The 24,562-nt window shown below is 35.6% G+C and overlaps 1 protein-coding gene across 6 annotated transcripts in view; it reads left to right on the top strand.

The window, feature by feature from the left end:
* The window catches only part of LOC126825463 (liprin-beta-1-like), a 254,385-nt gene that overhangs the window by 38,261 nt on the left and 191,562 nt on the right, over positions 1–24,562 (top strand). For 2 of the 6 annotated variants that reach the window (XM_056101629.1, XM_056101628.1), the window contains exons 2-4: positions 12,655–12,786; positions 13,084–13,192; positions 24,155–24,217. In XM_056101629.1, the coding sequence (XP_055957604.1) occupies positions 12,700–12,786; positions 13,084–13,192; positions 24,155–24,217 (259 nt within the window). In that variant the 5' untranslated portion in view covers positions 12,655–12,699. Of the gene's footprint in view, positions 1–6,688; positions 6,813–12,654; positions 12,787–13,083; positions 13,193–24,154; positions 24,218–24,562 lie in introns of those variants that run through there. The other 4 variants (XM_056101626.1, XM_056101630.1, XM_056101627.1 and 1 more) reach the window with 4 other exon arrangements.

Genomic DNA, 24,562 nt, shown 5'->3' with positions numbered 1-24,562 from the left:
CATACTTCGAGAAGGTATTTGTTGAGTAATAAAATCTTCTAGTAGTTTATCGAGGGCTGGCCGTCCTTACCGCAGGGTACAAATAAAACCACCTAGTAGTTTATCGAGGTTCGGAGTCCAAAATGCCGCTTTATATAAATGAGAATTTTGGGGATAACTAACCCGACCCCTAACCCTTTTTAAAAGACTGAACTTGGGTCTAATTTAGTTTTTACTTCTCTAAAAAAGGTTAGGGTTAGTATTCCCCTAAAAACTCATTTGTATAAAGCGTCCATTTTGGTATGAGTTCTGGCTTGTTCTGGAATTTGTTGCTTCTAGTGGTGATAATATTTGTACCGTGCGGTAAGGATGGCCAGCCCTCGATAAACTACTAGAAGGTTTTATTACTCAACAAATACCTTCTCGAAGTATGTAATAAAATCTAATCGGGTGAAAGTTAAGATTAGCTAACAATTTTTTGGGTCGATGCTTTGGGAAAGATAACTTTGATTCTATCTGATAGAGAGTGATGAAACTTAGTGTATACAGTGCACTCTGTCACATCCGACATGGTACGGGATCGTTACAATATGTCGGATTACGCAGAGTGTCGGAATACCCAGTTTTCTCAAAACCGGAAATATTGTAACTTCGAAAACCGGAAGTATTATTATAATGTAGCTTCGAACATAGAACTTCGAATCACAAGAATATTATTCCCTTTAAAAATGATAAACCTTTCTGTACATTCAAAATTTTATTACATTAATTTTTATTTCATTTAACATGCGTAGGCATTTTGAATAGGTCAAGTCTGTTGTTAATTTATCTTCTTCGTCGACTTCAGTTGATCACACTCTTGTCTTTGCTATCACGTGTTCATTGATAATGGGCGTACTCGATTGAATGTTCTGGAATTGAATTCTCTCAATCCCAAAAATAGCGACAATCGAGTGAACATGGTACTGTCTGAAATTGATATGCATCATTTAAATTAGTGAAATGAAGAAACCTATTGAATTTCAGCAAATTTCGTTAATTTCTTCTGGAGTTATGGCCCTTGTTCCACTTTGTTGCACCTTGTGAACGCTCTAACGACAAAAGTTATCAACCGATTTGTATGAAATTTATATGCATCATTTAAATTAGTAAAACAAAGAAGCCTATTGAATTTCAGCAATTTCCGATAATTACATCTAGAGTTATGGCCCTTGTTTCACTTTGTTGAATCTTGTGAACGCTCTAATGACAACAGTTATCATCCGATCTGTTTGAAATTGATATGCATCATTTAAATTTGTGAAATGAAGAAGCCTTTTGAATTTCAGCAATTTCCGTTAATTTCTCTTGCATTATGGCCCTTGTTTCACTTTGTTGCACCTTGTGAACGCTCTAACAACAAAAGTTATCAACCGATCTGTATAAAATTTATATGCATCATTTAAATTAGTAAAACAAAGAAGCTTATTGAATTTCAGCAATTTCCGTTAATTACATTTAGAGTTATGGCCCTTGTTTCACTTTGTTGAATCTTGTGAACTCTCTAATGACAACAGTTGTCATCCGATCTGTTTGAAATTGATATGCATCATTTAAATTAGTGAAATGAAGAAGCCTATTGAATTTCAGCAATTTCCGTTAATTACGCCGTGAGTTACATGTATGGCCCTTGTTTCACTTTGTTGTAGATTGTAAATGCTCTAACGACAAAAGTTATCCGATCTGTATGAAATTTATATGTATCATTTAGATTAGTAAAACGAACAAGCCTATTGAGTTTCAGCAAATTTCCGTTAATTACATCTAGAGTTATGGCCCTTGTTTAACTTTGTTGAATCTTGTAAACGCTTGAACGACAAAAATTATCACCTAATCTGTATGAAATTCATATGCATCATTTAAATTAGTGAAATGAAGAAGCCTATTGAATGTCAGCAATTTCCGTCAATTACCTCTAGAGTTATGGCCCTTGATTTACTTTGTTGAACTTTGTGAATTTTCGAACGACAAAAGTTATCATCCGATCTCTATGAAATTTATATGCAATATTTGAATTAGTAAAACGAAAAAGCCTGTCGAATTTGAACAATTTCTGTAGATTGCTTCTAGAGTTACGGCCCTTCTTTTAGTTTTTAGAACCTTGTGAACCTTCAAACGACGAAAATTATAATGTCATCTGTATGAAATTGTCTAAATTCCCCTAATTACCTAAAAAAAGAATAAATATGTGACAACCTTTGTCGACTGCTCGGACGAAATAGCTGCTTTGGGCGTATATTTTGTTGCTTGGCAACCTATCTTTGATTTCCTTGGATTTTAACATGGACGTGTTGTCTATCTAAATGTACATCAACATTTGTTGTATTTCACAGTCAGAAAGGGGGGTTGGATGGCCGAATGGTTACAGTGTGCGAAATTGGCACTGGCCCGAACGCCCGTGGCCAGTAGATTTTTGATCTGGCCAGTAAAAATTTAAAAAGCACAAGTCCGACTGGCTTGTGGAAAATTTAAAAACTTTCAACCGTTTTTATTCCAAATCACTCGAGAAAGAAAGATAAATTATATTCGCCTTTTTCTCAAAATATTATATGGAAAACACATTTTCCTTTACAAGGTCACAGGATCTGGCGTGAAACCGTGATGGAGTTTCGATAGAAAAATCAGTCATGGCTCAAAATGTTCGCCTATCTTGTCGGCAACAGGCAAATTTTACGTCTGACAGGTAGCAAGAAAAACTATTTTATGTTTAGTAAACTGACTTGAGACCACAATATTCACGTGTACGCCACGTACATGTACATTTAATTATTCATTTTTAAATGCAAGAATTAAGCTCGGAAATACCGCGAAAAGCCACCATTAATTTGCATTGTGTCCATTGCACACTGTCGTATAGTTACTCGCACAGTTGGAAGTAGCCAATTTTATAACAATAAATTTCACACCATCCACGCTTGTTTTCGCCTGTTTAACACTAGTTTATAGCATTATGAATTATTATGTCTAAATAAATTAAAACGCACCCCCAAGTCATGTGACCTACTTTTTGTACCATGACGACCCCACAGTAAATATATGGAATGGAAATGCACACGGCTCGTTGTCTGGTGTATTTAATCATTTTAAAACAGTGTCCATAAATAAAGGCTATAGTATGAATAATTTACTAGAAAATTTGACAAAATCAAATAATTAGGTCGGGAAATAATTCTATATGTATAAATACATGTATAACTTGTAGCGTAAAGATAGACATGGATGTGAGAAAGAAATTCCAGGGGGCGTTACCTTCCTCCGCACGCGGTACATGTAAATATGAAGCCACGCACAGCCACAGGTCTCAACGGCGAAGTATTCAATTTAGCACGGGAGTTTGGCACCATGATACTTGGAGAAATTTACATGGATACGGATTATAGAATTGCACGAATCTGGGTGTCGCCGAGGCAAAGCAGATTCGCGGACTTTCAAGAATTTTTAGGCATTCCCATAGGTTTCATATTACGATATTTATATGGAACATTGTACGTAGAGAGCGTTTGTGTACCTACATGTATGGATTTGTGTGATGTGACTGGTCTTTGATAATTTAGAGTTACAGGTTAGTTACTGAAGCGACATGTATGAAGAAAAGCTACCTGTGCAACTAATCTTTTACAATTTGGTGGAGCCTTTTAATAACCATGTGTTTCGTGCTAATATTTTCTTTTGTTTTTTAAATTGGCCTATTTCGAATAAATTCATCAACTGCTTTTTTATATACATATTACAGATACAAATAACTAAAACATTCTTTTCATAAACATTCAAAATTGGAAATTTTGCCGTTCATAATAAGAGGTCTATACGGTGCGTGATCCACGACTCCACGTGCAGTATTTGATTCTGAGCGCTAAATTTTACCCGCATGATATTTTTATAAAATCGTTTTTGACTTACTATAAATTGATTTGACAGTTGTATTCAACCTTTCCTTTCAACTTATTTCCGAATCTGAGATGTCACGTGCCCGAGTCTGAAATCGTTAAGGCCATATTTTTTTGAGTCCGAAATGACATGGAATCTTGCTTTCCAGGTCCGCTCTTCATTAACGAGATTCGAAAAATAAACATGAAAATCCATTATATCTGTATTCAAGAGAATAAAGAATTTAAAACAAAAGTTGTATTACTACTTTTGAATTTTTGGGCCAGTGAAATTGGGTCAGGGCTTGTAAAAAAATTGTAATCTACTAGCCCGAATGGCTTGTGATTTCAGATCTGAAAGTTATTGACTGTGGTTAGCATGTGTGCACTGTATCATAGGTCTGTCATTGAGTCAACTGGCAGGGTTTCAATTCCCCAGTTGTACGTGACAAGGAGTAGGGTCGCCTGTCCAGCCATGTGGTTTTCTCCGGGTCCTCTGGTTTCCTTTCACTGCTAAAGACCCCTATGCGCAAGTGAATTATTGAAATAAAATTGAACCATGTGTTAGTCCCGAAATGACCTAGTTTGTGTGGAGTGGACGTTAAACCCTCTCTCTCACACACACACACACACAATCAGAAGCACTACTTGTGGTGCAAGTTAGAAATCCTAAGTTTATCAACCAGTGGAAGATTGTGATGGCAGTAAATGTATTTACATATATGTAGTATCATTGTTGTGTAAATGAAATACTTTACAACAGTTATAAAAATTTAATAATATGGTTTGTTATCAGCCTTGTTTTCTAGGCAATTTCGGAGATAATTCTGTCTTTTATCAGTTGTTGTTTTGTGGATCTTCTGTACACTGTTCATTCAGCATCTCTGTGATATACACTGTCACTGTATCGAAAAAAGGGTAGCATATTCGTGGACAAGATTTAATGTTTAAAGGCATTTTTATTTTTTGCATGTATGTTATTTATCAGCATATTGAGAGTGAAGACAAGAAAGGCAAACCTTTGATGGAGAAAAAAACTCCATTGATATTGTTTTCATTCTAATAGGACTTGTGGTTTTTGTACATGGATGAAATCAGTACAGTGCTTTCACGATTGATTGAATAAAAGATCTTTCTGTGTTCATATCTGTAAGTGCCGTTCATCTAAAAAAGCTGTTCAGTTTTGGCACTTTTACAGATTTTATATTATTTGAATAGCAGTTCTGGAAAAACGTACAAATATTTTTAATTGTGAAAAGTAGGAACTTGAGTTTGTAATCAGGTATTCAGAATAATTATTCTGAAATGTTTTCATTTTTATACGCCCACATTTTCATGTGGACGTATATTGTAGTCCGGATGTCCGTCCATAATTGTTTGTGGACAATCTACAGGTCACAATTTTTATTCGATTTTGACGATACTTAAAATGTAGGTCTATCTCCCAAAGATATTGGTATATATCGAACCATGACTTCATGGTTTATGGCCCCTGATTGTACGAATAATCATGTTTTTAGCTTATAGACACTCTAGAGGTCACAATTTTGATGAAACTTGAATTGCATGTTTATAACCAAAAGATCTTGGATCGTTTTGATATTTGCGCATATCGGATAGTAACTTCCTGAATTATGGCCCCTGACTGTAAGAGAAATCAAGTTTTTAACTTGTTGTCCCTCTAGAGGTCACAATTGTTATCCGATTTAAAAAAGGTTTGAATATATCACCATTACACTGTGATAACGCTGTTGGATAAAATGGCCGCCCTTTGTACGCAAATAGTGTAAAAAATATGGTATATCAAGGTTGTGAACCCTCTAGAGGTCATGATTTTGATGAAACTTGAAATACATGTTTATAACCCAAAGATCTGGGTTCCTGTCAAAATTTGCACATATTGGATCATTACTTCCTGATTATGGCCCTTGATTGTACGAAAAATCATGTTTTTAGCTTGTGGTCATTCTAGAGGTAACAATTTTTATCCAATATGAAAAACCATTTGAATATATATCCCCGTTACACCCTAATGATGGCGGAGTTCGAATTTCGTGAAAATCAGACCAAAACTGCTGGACAAAATGGGCGCCTCTCTTACGCAAATAGTGTAAATATATATTGTATATCAAGGTTGTTGACCCTCTAGAGGCCACAATTTTGATCCGATTTTTATTAAACTTGAATATATCTTTATAACCCAAAGATCTTGGTTCCTGTCGATATTTGTGCATATCTGATCGTAACTTCTTGAATTATGGCCCTTGATTGCACGAAAAATAGCTTTTTGTTTTAGCTTGTTCTCTATCCATCTCTTGCAATTGTTGGAATTTGTAACAGTGTGCTTGTTTTAATTTTTTTTTTGTGATGAAAATAGAAATAATTTAAATGAAAGAAATCTATGCTGATTATATCTATATTGTAAACATACATGTATTCCTTAACCACATTAAAACAGATCTGCATAGAAAATTATTTGTTTGTCCGTATAAACCTGTTGTGTCTTCTGTATGGATATTATCATGCTAATATAAGTGACTTGTACTTCTAATCATAATTCAAGAAATCAAATTTTGATCATGGTTATTACCCATGTTTGTGTTTATTGGTAGGAAAACTGGGTAATGTGTGCCGATACGGATACCAACCCCTTGTGCATTGGAATTAATTCAGTGCTACTATTTGTTAGCATTATTCTGTAATATTAATAGAGAGAAAGTGGTTGGGATTATTGCCAACTTATTTCGTCTGCTATCTAAAATAATGAGCTGTTTTTGAAAGTAGTCAAACTGGATTAAAGAAATATTAGTGTTATCATAGCAAGGAAATTGACACATTATGTCACGTATTAATGGTTGGTCCGTAGATCGACCCGCTAGTACTGGAGTCTATTTTTCCTCATGGGAAAACAAATTGGAAGAATTAGTGGTAAGAATAATTATTTTTTGATCTGTTAAAATAAACTTGAACTTTGTTACAGGAAGTAAGAGATTTTCTTGAAAAATTACTGACATCAGAACTGTACTTCAAGCTTCAAAAAAAAGTATCCAGACAGTTCTTAAATCTTTTCAAAAATACATTGATCACAGATACCAAATGAGGAGTTCCAAAAACCATCATGTTATTATGGTACCGAACTTTTGCTTTTCAGAACTATTTTCTTAATACGAATACCTCTGAATAATTGTTAAAATTTAAAGATACATGTACATAATGCAAGAGCTACATGTGTAAATCTGCCTATTGCAACACAGTGACCGCCCTAGACTCTTAAAATCTTTAGCCAAATTTTTAGCCAAATCAAAATTTTATTAGCCAATTCAGAAAGTTTTAGCTAAATATTTTATATCATTTTTATTCATATGTTTGTTAATTAAAAATGAAAATAAATGTTTAATATGTACTTATATTGTACACAAGAATATTATTTTATCTCCTTGCCTGTTTATAGGACAGATTAGGCCTACTTCACAGTCACATGATTTAATTTAGTTCATCGTCATAACAGAAAAGACATGACGATTCTTTTTAAGACACCACTGATCAAATGCTCTGACAAATTCAAAATTTATGCTTTCCGGTTCATCCATTTTTATAAGCATGAGGTCATTGAGGGTTAGCTCAACGGTCTCGGTTAAGGTCTAATTTTTGTTCACATGTTGATGAAGCCAACGAAGGACTTGCGTCCGAGATGACACTCTCACTCAAGGAAGTAGATTCTGGACTAACAGTAGTCGTAGGAAGGAAAAAGGAATCTATCCTTATTTTGGGTTTACTAGTATTAGTTGTCATTATTGTGCGTTTTATTTATTTACTGCGTAAGTTAAGTAAAGAAAACTTGTAGTGAAGCGAATGTAAACAATGCAGTGCCACACAAAAGGGCGTAACTGTGTTTTATAGTCTCGAGACTCGATCTTTCGGTCGTTTTAATGCGTAACATTGACTGATTTGCGACTTGTAAGATTGAGACTAGAGTAATTAATGTACTAAAAATAGACACTCCTTTGAGTCGATCGAAAGAAGCATTGAACGAGACGATTTCAAGTTTAATATTAGCAGATTTACGGTCCCTCGTTCTCAAGTAGCCATTTTAAATTACTTCCACATTGTCGATAATGTCTTAGGAGTGTGCTTGTTAAAACTAAAGTTCTTATTTATTGCAGACTTATCAATTTGTTTGCTAACAATTTTTCTTATCAACACCCGTTTATTTAACAGAACACAGTGTTATAGCCTGTAATAAGCTTGACAGTACCAGATCCATATTTACAATCGTTTACACTATGTTATATCAAAAATATCCACTTCACATAGATATAAATAGAAGTAGCATTGGTGGAATACATGGGTGTTTGTAATTAATCACATAAGACAGCTCTAAACTAATTTTGATATCTAGGAGTTGTCATGGGTCGGCCGCAGGGATTGTATGCCTCCTTTAAGAACAATCTCAGGTGTTGAAATCGCCCAAAACAGAATCACATTCCGAAATCCGTGCCTCGCTCCACAGTAAATCTAATTTACAATTGGAAATCTTTAGGAGCGATTATCCATAATAGAATGAAAATTGATGAAACATTAATATTAGCCAACAAGAGTATCGCATGTCTGTATGACTGTATTTACTTATGTGTACGTGTATGTGTTTTCTATGTTATATGTATTATTAAATGTATACGACTATGTCTAAATATATATTTATAAATGTTGTCCTAAATGGACTTTTTGATGCAATTAACATCTTATCTTATCTTGTAAGTAAACAGTATTATACCGAAAATAACCTTCCTATTTCGGCCCTTTTTTATACGCCCACATTGAAATGTGGTTGTATGTTGTTGTCGGTCCGTCCGGAGGTCTGGCATCCACAATAGCTTGTGGACGCTCTATAGACTAAAGTTAATATCCAATTGACTTTAAATTTATACACAGTGTTAAGGGTTATGAGACGAAGAAGCCTATTGATTTTCAACGATTTTCAATAATTACTGCCAGAGTTATGGCCCTTAATCACTTCATAAAATCTTGTGGACGCTCTAGAGGTCAAAGTTAATATCCGATTGACTTTAAATTTATACGCAGTGTATAAGGTCATGAGACGAAGAATCCTATTGATTTTCAGCGATTTCAGATAATTACTGCCAGAGTTATGGCCCTTGATCACTTTGAAAAATCTTGTGGACGCTCTAGAGGCTAAGGTTAATATCCGATCGACTTTAAATTTATACACAGTCTTAAAGGTCATGAGACGAAGAATCCTATAGATTTTCAGCGATTTCCGATAAGTACTGCCAGAGTTATGGCCCTTGATCACTTTGAAAAATCTTGTGGACGCTCTAGAGGGTAAAGTTAATATCCGTTTGGCTTTAAATTGATACACTTCATATCTGTCTGTCTCATACTCGAATGTGTAGATTGTTTCTGGCTTTTTCTCCTGACAGCAATAGACTGGCTGATCATCAAGGAACTTATTTGGATTGTCTGATGGATGGTAGATTCTTCTTGAGAACCCGTCAGCATTTCCATTCTTGGAACCTGCTCTATGTTGGATGTCAAATTGATATTCTCCTAAAAGCATAGACCATCTTCCAATGCGACTAATTTTATCCTTAATGCTTTTTAACCATTTGAGAGAAATATGATCAGTAAGTACCAGGAATTCTTGGTTAACTATATATGGACGGTATGTCTTTACAGCTTCGACTAACGCTAAGCCATCTTTTTCAGAAATTGACCATTTCTTTTTCGGCACCATGTAATGCTCTACCTTCTTAAGCAACCACATATTCTCTATTTTGATCATTCTTCTGACCTAAAACAAAGCCAATAGAATCATTAGATGCGTCTGTTGAAATAATAAATTGTTTTCTGAAATCTGGAAATTTTAAAATAGCACCTGAAGTTAGATGCTGCTTAAGATCATCTGATGCAAGATCACATTTTTTTGTCCATATAAACGTTTCATCCTTTTGCAGTAAAGCGTTTAAAGGAGAGGCAATCTTTGAATAATTTTTGATAAATTGTCTATAATATTTACAGGTTCCTAAAAAAACTACGTACCTGCTTAACATTCTTTGGTGTAGGAAATTCTGTTATTGCTCGTATTTTGTCTTCATCAACACTAATGCCTTCTACCGTATACTTAAAATATGTCCCAAGTACTTAACTTTCTTCTTAGCAAGTTGACATTTTGATGGTTTTACTGTAAGATTTGCCGTAAATTATTTAAATGTGATTCAAAGTTTTGACTAAAAATGATTAAATCCTCCACGTAGACTAACATGATTTTCCAATTTAGCCCTCGCAACATGGAGTTCATCATCATCTGGAAAGCATCCGGTGAATTTCGTAAGCCAAAAGGAAGCCGATTAAATTCAAATGATCCTTGATGCGTGACAAAAACAGTTTTATGCTTTGTTTTTGGATCAATTCCTGTTGCCAAAATCCTGATTGTAAGTCTATTACCGAATAAATAGTAGTGTTTGCAGCAGCAATGAGATCTATGGTGTCTGATAAGAGTTGTAATGGATGTGTCATAGGTTCTGTGACTTGGTTTAATTTTCTTTCGTCTACTGCACACCTATGACTACCATCTGGTTTCTTAACTAGCACAATTGGAGATGCCCAACTGCTAGAAGATGGTTCTATTACACCGTTGTCTAACATTTTCTTGGTTCATTTTTCAGTAATTCCCTTTGCATCAGTACTTTATCTTTATGGGCGTGATCTAATTGGTGGTGCATTATTTGTATTAATTTTGTGCATATACCCTTTTGCTTTGCCTCATTCTGCTAGATTTGTTGCAAATATATCTCTGTATTGACCTAAGAAGCCTAGTAATTTTGTCTTCTGTTTTTGTGATAAATCGGAATTTTCTAAATTGAATCCCAAAGACTTAGCTAATTCTACCGATTCATGTTCTGGACACTGGATATTTGAGATTGTAAAATTATCATGATTTTGTTTCAATTGCTCTATGTCTAAAATATGATCTTTATATATGATATGGGTCTTCGCTATTATAGTATGAGCTTTAATTTTAATTTGTTCTTCTGAAGAATTTAAAATCCTAACATAACCTCTATTAACATTTGTTTTTATGATACTTTTACCACCTAATAATTTTTTTTTTTTTTTTAGAATTATCGATTTAAAGGTATTTTGGATATTTTAGTTGAGTTAGGATCAATGGATATGTCTTTGGGGGTCCTAACAAATTCAACTTGATATTTTCTATGTCCATGGCCCTTGCATATTTTATCTGATAAATCTTCATTTAAGCTACTTTGTACTTTTACTTTAGTATTATTTTGTTCATTATCTACTGTGTTATCTGGGAGTGCATATGCCGCATGAATTAATCCCCCGTTTAAAGTCAAAGTTTTGTTTTTATGACTAATTTCAGCATTTGTATCAATAAGTAAATCATTACCTATTATAAAATCATGTTGGATATAATTAAAGATGTAAAATTTATGAATAATACATGTGTTGGGAATTTGAAATTCGAGTAGAGTACCCCCTACGACTTTAACAGTTTGACCCCCCCGACACCAGAAATGTAAGTTATATCTGAAGATGATATTTCTGCATCTGGTAAAACCTTATCTAACAGTGATTTGGAAATACAAGATATGCTCACCCCTGTATCAATGAGACTTTATGACAGTATTGCCTAAAGTCACATTTACAAAATTTTTATTTAGATGGGTAGTCAAAGATTTGGCATTGCAATCTAGTTCCTTTGAGTGAGAATGACCCATCTCAATGATTCTGACTTAGGTTGAAATCAACTAGTAAATAAGTCTATCAAATAATGAATTACAGTTATTGTAATACACTAAATGTACATTTTCGAGAATGGTGCAAGAAATAGTTGATTTAACTTACCAAACTAATTCTCTGATCTCATATGAACCAAATCTAGGAATCCACTTGTATCTCCAATCTGTTCTTGAATGTTCTTGTGCAAACCATTAAATCTTCAGTTGTTCTCGCTTGGCAGTGTAGGGGTACATACAGACAAAAGGACAATCATTTCAACATATCAAATTAAAGATAAAATTAGTGATAAAGTACATTGTAACGAATCAAATGAAAGAAGTTAAATTAATATATAAATTTCATTATAGTTAATAGAATCAGTAATATGTTTTAAGCCATAAATAAAGTAAAAGCGTTGACACTTGATTGACACTGGTCTGACTGTATTGTTAATTCTATAACTCTTTGCTCAAGGCATCCGAAGATTATAACACAGTCAAGACCATTTTTGTCAATAGGCAATTACTTTTTAAGAGCTTTAAATCAAAATATTAAAATCTAAATCAATGACAGGCTGATAATAGTAAAGTCAGTCACATTGTATATAGGAATATAGAAGTAAGAAATAAATTATGCATTGTTCAAATAAAATTTGAAAAAGAAGTTAAAATTAATATCACTATTCGGTGATATGTAGATGTTTATTAAGGGGGACTTAACTTTGTCCTCTGAAGGCAAGATAAACCAGTGTGCTACCCATCTTCGAGAAGCCTTTTTCTAAGCTGGTTTATCTTAGGGCATGCACATTTAATTACCTTATGTGAAAACTAAAGTGGTTTATAATAATCTTATACTATCATTATTTAGTGTAACTTGCACTTGATTCTCATGCAGACAGACCAGGTAAATTGCTGTGATACTGAATTTTGAATTCAGATCTTTTAAATGATGTATGTTACTATTATTACAGAATGAATAATGTTTGTATTTATCTTGTATATTCAAGGAACTTCTGACCAGGTCCTCCCTGGAAACACATAAACTAGACCTAATGGCGGAAATATCCAGTCTGAAGAACAAACTAGCATTGACTGAGAAAGAAAGACGGGAATTAGATGAGAGATTACAAATATCTCAGGTAACATTTATTTTTCAAAGAGGAAATTTTTAAAATAATATACAGTAGTAGAAAATAGAGCATGGGTAACGGTATACTGGTATATCACAGTTAATACATATAGTTGAACTTCGATGGCTTTTGAATTTAAACATTGTTTATTGATCAAATATGAAACATTTAATTTATGTCATAACATGATCACGATACTTGCAATACTTCACTGATATTATTGAGGACTTGATTTAGGCTTTACAAATTAATACGCATACAGTGTTAAAAGATGTAAACTTAATAATGTTCACTAATGTTTTTCAGAGGCATATATCTGAAATGGATGCCAAAATGTCCTTCAAAGATTCAGAAATAAATGAGCTTCGTCAGAGATGTCGTATGAATGGAACTATCCTGAATCCTGATTCAAGTGGTAAGTTAATGATAAATGAAGCAATGATGCGTCATTGTTGTAGGTGATCAGTCTAGTCTGTTCTAACACAAAAACATAGATTTGAAGTCTTTTCAGAATAATCAATTTATAAGTAAAAGTTTTAGTTTTGAGATTCCATCCACTGCAGAATACTCAATATTAGATAATGACTATATATTAACACATCAATATTATTACAGACACATGCCACCGTTTTTCATTGATTATTTTGTATTACCGGTATATATATTATATACTATTCAAAAAAAGTAGGGGATATTTGATTTTGGGGGCATAATACTAAAATATGCAAATGACTACGAAAAAAGTCACTATAGAACCTAACAGAAGAAACATTTCCAGTTACATGTGACGCCCAAACGCACCAATAGCTACCGCATGGAATGCAGGTGATGCTTGGGATCATCATGGGGGTCCAACCCAAGATTTGCACGACTCTGACTTTGAATGTTACAGTCATTGTGGCATTGAATTCCAGGGTGGAAACATCAGTTTAATTGTTTTAGTGACCAAAAAACAAATTTTGATATGCGTCGGCTTACCTAAAATGAAAGGTTACGTGCCCTTGGCATGCTACAGATCGGCACAACACAGGCGGTTGTGGCGCGGACGATGAATGTTTCTCAGTCTGTCATAAGCAGGCTATGGTCCAGATACCGTGATACACAATCTGTACAGGACAGACCACGCTCAGGTCGACCAAGGGCGACAACTCAAGCCCAGGATCGATTTATCCGTACCTTGGCCTTGAGAAATCGTGTCATCACAGCAAATCAGATCAGCGCTCGTCTTCAAACAGACACTGGTGTGAGAGTGAGTGGCCAGACGATTCGGAATCGACTGCATAGGGGTCACCTTCGCGCCCGACGTCCTCGCGTGATCCCTTGTTTGAGAGATCATCACATTCAGGCAAGACGTCGTTGGTGTAGGGATCGTCAACACTGGGATAATCGACGCTGGAGCAATGTGATGTTTTCAGATAAGTCAAGGTTCACTGTTGATTTTTTGGACAGACGTAGGAGGGTGTGGCGTCGTCGAAACGAGCGCTTCCAAGACGTTAACGTCATAAGACATGATCGATTTGGGGGTGGTTCTGTTATGGTGTGGGGAGGCATCACTGTTGCTGGAAGAACGGCTTTACATGTTGTTGCAGGGCGTGTTACAGGCCAGTACTACCGGGACAACATCTTGGCAGTCCATGTTGTGCCGTTCGCACGACGTCATGGCCGCCGTTTCATCTTCCAGGATGACAACGCAAGATGTCACAGGGCCAGGATCGTTACAGGTTACCTCCAACAACAGAACATCACCACATTACCTTGGCCAGCACTGAGTCCCGACCTCTCCCCCATCGAGCATGTCTGGGACATGCTTGGACAGAGGTTACGTCAACGTCAACGTCAACAACGTCCTGCCAATGTCCAAGAACTTGCTGCTGCGTTGCAACAGGAATGGGACAATCTGGACCAAAATGACCTTAGACATCTCATTAGGAGTATGCCACGTCGGATCAATGCTTGTTTGGCAAACGGAGGAGGATTTACCCGTTACTGACTTGGTTGTGATGCTGTGGTAACTTTGCTGTTTGACCCCGGGTATCATTTTACCCTTATAATGGTCAGTCTGTGCCTTACTTAGTCTAACGATCATTTGGAATAAATCGATGAATGTGAACTTCATTTCATTTTGTCATTTGTTTCTTCGTCAGTTTCATTAGGTGACTTTAATAACACTTAAAAATCAAATATCCCCTACTTTTTTTGAATAGTATATATATATATGCCGTTTTTTCCGTCTTGATAATCGCTGCTCAATATCGCCATGACCTTCACAATATGGCGTCAAAGCAGACGAATCTTTCGTCTTTTTTCAACGGAGGCCCTGATAACAAACGCAAAAGAAATATCGGCGACGATGAGTCTGTCGTCGCTGATAATAATGATGCTCTCTGCCCCAGCACATCGAAAGCTTGTAAAACTGCCCCTGTGCAAGCACCTAAAGCAAGGCAGTTCCAACAACAGTGGCTTGAAGAATTCAAATGGCTTCGTTTTGAAGGGGGCGATCGTGGATTGATGTTTTGCGTATACTGTGAGGCAGCTGGAAAACAAAATGGGTTTACTAAGGGTGGATCTAATTTTCAGAAATCGGCATTAAAAGATCATAAAAATAGCGCCGGTCACCGGGAGGCCTTATTCATCCGTTCCCAAAAATCCAACATGCAAACTCACATGGCACAAGCATGAGAAAAAAATGATGACAATTTAACGGCAATGATGAGAACGGTTTTGTTTATGGCCAAAGAGAACATTTCTACTAGTAAATTTAATGGACTTATGCAATTACAGAAACAAAATGGATGCCCTGCGTTAACTGGTGTCATTTACACCCATTCCAATAGTTTGGGAGATATGGAAACGCCCTTGGTTCAAACAAGGGATGACGAATTGAAAGATAAAATAGCTAGCAGCAAATTTGTTGGTCTTATTGTTGATGAAACCGTTAATGTAGTCACAGAGAAAAAACTAATAATATTTTTGCGAATTTTAAATTACACTGCGAAAGCCAAGACAATATTTTTAGGAAATTATTCAGTTAATAGTGGCACGGCCGAATGTATCGTTGACAAAATAAAGGAAGTTTTTTAAGAATGGGGAATTCCTTTAAATAAAGTAATTGGTTTGGGTAGTGACGGAGCTAGTGTGATGACAGGAATTCGGAATGGTGTAGGAGTTAAACTGCTAACTGACACTCCGTTTTTGATACACGTTCACTGCATTGCTCACCGCGTGGCTCTTGCGTCACAGGATGCCGCCAATTTATAAAAAAAGATTGCGGACTACCGGAAAAAACTAAATGAGGTGTATAAACTTTATGAATATTCTATCGGTTACGCGATTTGTCAAAGGAATTGTCAAATACTGAATTTTCGACTGTAAAACAACCATCGACAGTGAGATGGCTGTCCCTTGGTCGAGCTGTTAAATCGACAAAATTAAATTGGCCCGCTCTGGTTATGGAGATCGAAGAAGAAGCCGCTGACCGCAAAATGCTGTGGCTGTTGGATTACAGAAAATCTTAAAAACTTATTCTTTTATAGCCATGACATACATGCTTCAGGGCACAAGCGAAGGGGCGATACGGGCAAATTCAAGCAAAAACTTGCGCCCGGAACGCCTAGTAGCTTGACCACGGCGACTTCTCGATCGCCTTGTGTCGCCATCTCATGTCTTGGTGGCGACTTCATATTTTTTTAAGTTACGTGAATTGTAAGCTCAAGCCTCCGGTCGACTTGAGTTGCTAGCGTCATACCAAATGTGATGTAATAGTTGCGGAAATTTTATGATAAATTAATTATTCCCTTCTTTGCTTTTATATAAATGTTTGTATGAACTATCGATATAGTGTACGAAATCATTAATTACGTGACCGTCCAAGCGTATTGTCTATTTTTATCACAGTATAGAGTCAGTGTGTATCCGGCCAATCGTAGCCTTTGTTTCAAAAATAATCTATTTTTAGTAACAAACGGTCTCTCGATATAAGAATATGCAGACATTATTTAATAACTCAATGTGAAATAAAAATCCTGTTTCTACTCCAAGTTCCAAGAAATATGGCGTATTTGTGGCGGACATTGTCATTCTAAATGCTAGAGTATAAAGAATAATGAAATGAGTGGGTCTAACTATATTTCTTTGTTCTGTGTTCGAGTGTCAGATAAAACAATGAAATTGAGTAAAAATCTGACTGCGGTGGTATATAAAATGTGATACTTGATGGAACCGTTATTAAATCATTTTGATATCTAATTCATGTCTGCTACAAAATGGCTAAGTCAAAATTCACCTAAACCGGGTACTAAACGAAAGGATCGCGATGATTCGACCGACATTCCTCCTGCTAAACAAAAGTACGGCAAGGAATATATTCTTTCGATTGGTACACGTATGTGGTCGACGAAAACGGAAAATGGCATTGTAAGATATATAGAGCAGCTAAAGTTGATTATAATTATGCTGTAGACCATGATCGTCCTGCTAAAACAACCAATGATACTCGTTACAAAGTTTGTAAGTGTAGTTTAATTTTTGTATTATCGTAATTTTCTCGACCTATTTTTATGACTAAGTATAGTGGTCTCTGACTATATGAAATGAAATGTACGATCTCATTGGTCAATAATACATTGATGTTAAAAACAGATCAGTTGATTGGCTGAATAACCTATATATTTTAAAGAGGTAACTCTTTTATCAGACCACAATTTTTTTTCTTTTTTACATTTTTCGTTTACATTTTTTAACCCTTTCACTGCGTATACCCGGTAGTACCGGGTATTATAAAATGTCGGTAAAATGCCTGTACCCGGCATTACCGTGTACTCAGTAAAGCCCTCGCTAAAATTAGTACCGTAACTGCAAGTGCCATCTATTGTATTTTCTATACACTAGAACATATTTCCACGTGTTTCAAAGCAGCAAACCGTTAAATGGCGGAGTGCATTGTGACAACGTAGACGATGCACTCTCGACGAAGTCGTGAATGACGTCTTGCTGACCAACATGTGGACAATTTCGAGGCGGGTGATACACATAATTCGTTTCCAGTTACTTGATAATGATAGTAGTCAGGACAGTGATTGGTATTATGAAGTGTGTGATTTGTTGCGCGACGTTCCGCCCATGGCTAGCTATGTCTCCCGTGCATGATGAACAAGCCCAATGTGAACACGATAGCCCTGTGTCTGCAGTAGATTCTGACAATAATTCTGATGTTGATAATAATGCTGGCCTGCTGGATCGTAAAATACGTAGGTAATTCCTGATTCCCGAACGTGTAGATCTATTGACTGACTATATTGATAATGATATGGGACTTGGGGATGAAAGTGAAAGTAAAAACAAGGTATTGCAATCCGCACGTGGTCATGGCAGCGCGAGACGTGATGCGCGTGTTCGCGGCGGCATTGCTCATGGCTGCTATTGATATTTTTGTTCATTTTATATATCTTTATCAAAATCCAGTAAAAAAAACAATATCTTTTAAGTATTTCATGGAGAAAAATTCGTTTTCGTGTTAGCTTTAGTGTGAAATGAGAAATCCAAAATGGCCGCCATGACGTCACGTGACTACATTATTATGCAAATTTCCAAAATTCTATTTTTTCCTCTTAGCCCAACCTCATGCCCATCCCAACAGACAAAAAGATTTTTCATAAAAGCTTCCATAAGTACTGCTTGGCATTCAGTTCCAACCTCCCTTTTTTCCTCAAAAAAGGGTCTAGCACAGGCAGTGGATTTACGTCTAGCATTGAAAGGGTTAAGATAAAGAATTTTCACAATAGTAAGACTAGAGCACATATATATTATATTGTTTTTATACGCCCACATGGAAATGTGGTCGTATATTGCCGTCGCCCACGACCGTCCGTCCGTCCGTCGTCCAAAATATCTTGTGAACACTCTACAGGCTACATTTATCATCTGATTGTTTTGAAATTGATATATGTTGTTTGCATTAGTGAGATGAAGAAGCCTATTTAATTTCTTCTGGAGTTATTTCCCTTGTTTCACTTTGTTGCACCTTGTGAACGCTCTAACAACAAAAGTTATCAACCGATCTGTATGGAATTTATATGCATCATTAAAATTAATTTCTTCTGGAGTTATTTCCCTTGTTTCACTTTGTTGCACCTTGTGAACGCTCTAACAACAAAAGTTATCAACCGATCTTTGTGAAATTTATATGCATCATTAAAATTAGTAAAACGAAGAAGCCTATTGAATTTCAGCAATTTCCGTTAATTACATCTAGAGTTATGGCCCCTGTTTCACTTTGTTGAATCTTGTGAACGCTCTAATGACAACAGTTATCATCCGATCTGTTTCTAATTGATATCTGGCATTTAAATTAGTGCAACGAAGAAGCCTATCGAATTTCAGCAATTTCCGTTAATTACGCTGTGAGTTATGGCCCTTGTTTCACTTTGTTGTATCTTGTGAACGCTCTAACAACAAAAGTTATTATCCGATCTGTATGAAATTTATATGCATCATTTCAATTAGTAAAACAAAGAAGCCTATTGAATTTCAGCAATTTCCGTTAATTACATCTAGAGTTATGGCCCTTGTTTCACTTTGTTGATTCGTGTGAACGCTCTAATGACAACACTTATCATCCGATCTGTTTCTAATTGATATCTGGCATTTAAATTAGTGCAACGAAGAAGCCTATCGAATTTCAGCAATTTCCGTTAATTACGCTGTGAGTTATGGCCCTTGTTTCACTTTGTTGTACCTTGTGAAAGCTCTAACGACAAAAGTTATTATCCGATCTGTATGAAATTTATATGTTTAAATTAGTATAAGGAACAAGCCTATTGAGTTTCAGCAAATTTCTGTTAATTACATCTAGAGTTATGGCCCTTTTTTAACTTTGTTGAATCTTGAGAACGCTGAACAACAAAAGTTATCACCTAATCTGTATGAAATTCATATGCATCATTGTTTTCTGATAATTACTTAATGAGTTGTTACTCTTAATCAGATTTTAATGTATTATAAATGTTTCATTTCCGAAAAAGTAAAAATATGCGACAACTCTTGTTGACTGCCAGGGCGATATAGCTGCTGTGGGCGTATGTTTTGTTGCCTGGCAACCTATCTTTTATATTGTGATCCTTCTGAAGGTCACAATTATTATCCAATTTAAAAAAAACGTTTGATTATATCACCGCTACAACGTAATGAAGGTTGAGTTCGAATTTCGTGAAAATCGGACCAAAACTGCCAGACAAAATGGCTGTCCCTCGTACGCTAATAATGTAAACATCGGGTATATCAAGGTTGTGGACCCTCTGGAGGTTACAGTTTTGTGCCGATTTTGAGGAAACTTAAAATGTATGTTTATAACCCAAAGATCTTCGTTCCTTTCGATATTTGCACACATCGGATCATAACTTCCTTGATTATGGTCCGTCCGTCTGTCCACAATTTTTATACGCCCATATTTTCATGTGGACGTATATTGTCGTCGCCCCTGTCCGTCCATCCACAATTGTTTGTGAACACTCTACAGGTCACAATTCTTATCCGATTTCAACGAAACTTGAAATATAGGTTTATCTCCCCAAGATCTCGGTTCCTTTCGATATTGGCATGTATCGGATCGAGGCGGTGGGCTTTTTATACACCCACATTTTCATGTTTGTGAACAGTCTAAAGGTCGCAATTTTTATCCGATTTCAATGAAACTTGAAATATAGGTTTATCACCCTAAGATCTTGGTTCCCTGCGATATTGGCATGTATCGAACTGTAACTTCATGGATTATGGCCTCTGATTGTACAAAAAATCATGTTTTTAGCTTGTGAACACTGTAGAGGTCATAATTTTTATCCAATTTGGTTTAAACTTGAAATGTATGTTAATATCCCAAAGATCTCGGTTCCTTTCGATATTCGCACATATCGGACCATAACTTCCTTAATTAAGGCCCCTGATTATACGAAAAATCATGTTTTTAGCTTGGGGACCTCATAAAGGTCACAATTTTTATCCGATTTAAAAAAACGTTTGAATATATCACCATTACACACTAAGGATGGTTGAGTTTGAATTTCGTAAAAATCGGACCGAAACTGACGGACAAAATGGACGTCCCTCGTTCGCAAATAGTGTCAAAATATTGTGTATCAGGGTTATGGACCCTCAGGAGGTCACAATTGTCATCTGATTTTGATGAAATTTGAAATGCATGTTTATAACCCCGATTGATAGCTTTTTCTCTATCCATCTGTTGCAAAATGTGGGCATATCCTGCCTGGCAGCCGTTGGTTATCCGATTTCAATGAAACTTGAAATATAGGTTTATCACCCTAAGATCTCATTTCCTTTCGATATTGGCATGTATCGGACTGTATGGATTATGGCCCCTGATTGTACGAAAAATCACGTTTTTAGCTTGTGAACACTGTAGAGGTCACAATTTTTATCCGATTTGGTTTAAACTGCAAGACAAAATGGCCGCTCTTTGTATGCAAATTGTGTAAAAGTATGCAACACAAAGGTTGAGGACCCTCTAGAGGTCACAAATTTTATCCTATTCTGATGAAACTTAAAACATATCTTTATATCCCAAAGATCTGTCCCTTTTGATATTTGCGCATTTCAGACCATAATTTTCTGGATTATTATTTGTTTTTAGCGTGTTCTCTATCCATCTCTTTCATGTGGACGTATATTGTCGTCGCCCCTGCCCGTCCGGATATCCGTCCGTCCGTCCACAATTGTTTGTGGACACTCTACAGGTGACAATTCTTATCCGATTCTGACGAAACTTGAAATATAGGTTTATCTCCAGAAGATCTTGGTTGCTTTCGATATTGGCCCCGATTGTACGAAAAATCATGTTTTTAGCTTGTGGACCCTATAGAGGTCACAATTTTTATCCAATTTTGTTGAAACTTGAAATATAAGTTCATAACCCAAAGATCTCGGTTCCTTTCGATATTCGCACCTATCAGATCGTAATTTCCTGAATTATGGCCCCTGATTGTACGAAAAATCATGTTTTTAGCTTGTTGACCCTATAGAGGGCATAATTTTTATCCGATTTAAAAAAAATGTTTTAGTATATCACTGTTACACCCTAAGAAGGGTTGAGTTCGAATTTCATGAAAATCGGGCCAAAACTGACAGACAAAATGGCCGTCCCTCGTTCGAAATAGCATAAAAATATGGTATATCAAGGTTGTGGACCCTCTAGAGGTCACAATTTTTATCCGATTTTGTTGAAACTTGAAATATAAGTTTATAACCCAAAGATCTCGGTTCCTTGTGATATTCGCGCATATCTGATCGTAAATTCCTGAATTATGGCCCCTGATTGTACACAAAATCACGTTTTTAGCTTGTGGATGCTATAGTGGTCATAATTTTTAACTGATTTAAAAAAAAAAAAAAAATGTCCGACCCTCGTTCTCAAATAGCGTATAAATATGGTATATCAAGGGTGTGGACCCTCTAGAGGTCACAATTTTTATCCGATTTTGTTGAAACTTGAAATGTAAGTTTATAACCCAAAGATCTTGGTTCCTTTCGATATTCACACATATCGGACCGTAACTTCCATAATTATGGCCCCTGATTGTACGAAAAATCACTTTTTATACGGCCACATTTCTTGTGAACGCTCTAACGCCAAAAGTTATCATCCAATTGTTTTAAAATTGATATATGTTTTTTACATTTCAATAATTTCCGTTTATAACTTCTAGAGTTATGGCCCCTGTTTCACTTTGTTGAACCTTGTGAACGCTCTAATGCCAAAAGTTAACATCCGATCTTTGTGAAATTTATATGCAATAATTAAATTAGGGAAACGAAGAAGCCTATTGAATTTCAGCGATTTCAATTTATTACTTCTAGAGTTATGGCCCTTGTATCACTTTGGTTAACAATGTGAACGCTCTAACCCCAAAAGTTATCATCCTATCTTTCTGAAATTTATATGCATTATTTAAATTAGTGAAACGAAGAAGCCTATTTAATTTCAATAATTTCCGTTTATAACGTCTAGAGTTATGGCCCTTGCTTCACTTTGTTGAACCTTGTGAATGCTCTAATGCCAAAAGTTAACATCCGATCTTTGTGAAATTTATATGCAATATTTAAATTAGGGAAACGACGAAGCCTTTTATGGCCCTTGTTTCACTTTGTTTAACCTTGTGAACGCTCTAACCCCAAAAGTTATCATCCTATCTTTCTGAAATTTATATGCATTATTTAAATTAGTGAAACGAAGAAGCCTATTGAATTTCAGCAATTTCTGTGTATTACGTCTAGAGTTATGGCTCTTATTTCACTTTATTGAACCTTGTGAATACTCTAACGGCAAAAGTTATCATCCGATCTTTCTGAAATTTATATGCATTATTTAAATAAGAGAAACAAAGAAGCTTATTGAATTTCAGCAATTTCTGTTGATTACGTCTAAGAGTTATGGCCCTTGTTTCACTTGATTGAACTTTGTGAATGCTCTAACATCAAAAGTTATCTGCCGATCTGTATGAAATTTACATGCGTCATTTAAATTAATAAAGAGAAGAATCCTATTGAATTTCAGCAATTTCCGTTTATTACTTCTAGAGTGATTGCCCTTGTTTTACTTTGTTCAACCTTGTTAATGCTCGATTGATGAAAGTTATCATCCGATATGTATGAAATTTATATGCATCATTTAAATTTGTGAAACGAAAAAGCCTGTCAAATTTCAACAATTTCTGTAGATTACTTCCAGAGTTGAGACCCTTGTTTCAATTTGTAGAACCTTGTGAACCCTCAAACGGTAAAAATTATAATCTGATCTGTATGGAACTGTCTTGTAAAGGCCCCCAATTACCTACAAAGGAATAAATATGTGACAACCCTTGTCGACCGCTCGGGCGATTCAGCTGCTGTGGGCGTATGTTTCGTTGCCTGGCAACCTATCTTTGTTTACCTTGTTCTCTATACATCTCATGCAAAATGTGGGCGTATCCTGCCTGGCAGCCGCTGGTTATCAGATATTGATGAAACTTAAAATATATCTTTATAACCCAAATATCTCAGTCCATTTCAATATTCGCGCATTTCAGACCTTAACTTCCTGGATTATGGCCCTTGATTGTACGGAAAATCGTTTTTTTTTTTGTTTTTTTGTTTTTTAGCTTGTTCTCTTTTGATATTTGCGCATTTCAGACTGTAACTTTCTGAATTGTGGCCCCTGATTGTACTGAAAATCGCTTTTGATTTTAGCTTGTTCTCTATCCATCACTTGCAAAATGTGGGCCTATCTTGCCTGGCAACTGCTTGTATGTTTTTGTTGCTAACGGTGCTGTTTTTGTTTCGTTTGATTTGATTTGATTTAAAATCATATTTAAGCGTCAATTTGCTATTTCAGGGGATTCTGGCAAAGATAGAACTATAGATAGAGAACGAACGTTAGATAGACTAAAACGAAAACGTAAGAAACTGTTTGCGGCTGTGGTGTGGTGTAGTTTGAACTAACAACAGTTTTCTTTATTTCACAATCAATTCAGCACCCTTATTCTTTGTTTTATATGTCTAGTATTTTCTTTCTGACTAGTGTGTGGCAGACATCTTGGCTTATGCTTTTGCTACTAAAAAATCCCCCTAGTGTAAATATTACATTTAGACATATTTAAAATATTACTTGTTAAACCTGTAGTTTCAAAACAATTTGAATTTACTTAATCCAGTCCGATTTTTCATAGTTAAAGCCACAGATCATCATTTTCATTTTTTGGACTATATCCAATTTTTCATGACTTAATTCATGCTAATATGA

The sequence above is a fragment of the Patella vulgata genome, chromosome 6 (genome assembly GCF_932274485.2).
Source record: "Patella vulgata chromosome 6, xgPatVulg1.2, whole genome shotgun sequence".
In the NCBI taxonomy this organism is placed as follows: domain Eukaryota; kingdom Metazoa; phylum Mollusca; class Gastropoda; family Patellidae; genus Patella; species Patella vulgata.
Note: the sequence above shows the minus strand (reverse complement) of the source record. Positions and strands in the feature narration are given on the sequence as shown.